This window comes from Salvelinus sp. IW2-2015, linkage group LG20 (genome assembly GCF_002910315.2).
Source record: "Salvelinus sp. IW2-2015 linkage group LG20, ASM291031v2, whole genome shotgun sequence".
Taxonomy (NCBI): Eukaryota; Metazoa; Chordata; class Actinopteri; order Salmoniformes; family Salmonidae; genus Salvelinus; species Salvelinus sp. IW2-2015.
The window spans coordinates 65,196,727-65,197,588 of record NC_036860.1 but is presented as its reverse complement, the minus strand read 5'-3'; the positions used below and the strand labels follow the sequence as shown (position 1 = coordinate 65,197,588).

Genomic DNA, 862 nt, shown 5'->3' with positions numbered 1-862 from the left:
GACGGTGATGCTGTTGGACAGAAGGGCTATAGGGACCCCAGCCTCTTTCTCTCCCAGTCTTCCTCTCTCCCCCTCCTTCTGCCCCTCCCTCTCTCTCTCTCTCCCTCCCTCCCCCTCTCTCTCCTCTCCACTCACCAGATGACTGAGGCCACGAGGACGTTGAGGCTGTTGGACAGAGGGGCTATGGGGGCCTCAGCCATCATGAGGCCAGAGAGAATTCCTCCTCCGAAGCAGTACAGCATAGAACTGAACCAGCAGGCAAACGGGCTCCTCCTCGCCACCTCCAGGGCTCCTGTAACCCAGTCACCAGCAGAGGTTAGTGTAGTTCATCTAAAACTAAAGTCAAATAWCAAAACAAGTACAACATCACATCAAACACCATGTGAAGGATGATGAGAAACCCTGGAGGGGTTTAGTAATCTATTAGCAGAGACTTCCATCCTCATTCTCCTAATCATCATCGTCATCATCGTACATGTTGAAGTCATCAGCTATTGATAGACGTTCTCTCTCATCAGCATCCTAACCTTATTTTGGAACAATGTGACAGCTGCTGACCTGGTGTAAAAGGCTGCAATGGGTCTCTGTAAAGCACTTTGTGACAACTGCTGATGTAAAGAAAAAGAGCTCTATAAAARACATTTGATTGATTGATTAATTAGAACAAGTCTACAATTATATAGAACAAGAAGTGTATAGTGTGTTCTTGTTTAATGCTCTCTTTTTGTAAGCTCTAGCAAACGTGTTGCTGTAAAACTGCAGAGGAGCTCAAGCATAGCAGAGCAATATGTTCATAGTGAGAGGAGAGATTACAGTGGAGGAGTTTCACATTATAGGAGCGTCACAGTTTGAGGAAGGTCCT

General features: G+C 46.3%; 1 protein-coding gene across 1 annotated transcript in view; it reads right to left on the bottom strand.

Annotated features, from left to right (window-relative positions):
• LOC111981840 (trimeric intracellular cation channel type B) overlaps positions 1–862 on the bottom strand; it is a 42,694-nt gene that overhangs the window by 16,475 nt on the left and 25,357 nt on the right. Inside the window, exon 2 of the mRNA XM_024013304.2 lies at positions 136–292. Coding sequence (XP_023869072.1) covers positions 136–292 — 157 coding nt within the window. The remainder of the gene's footprint in view (positions 1–135; positions 293–862) is intronic.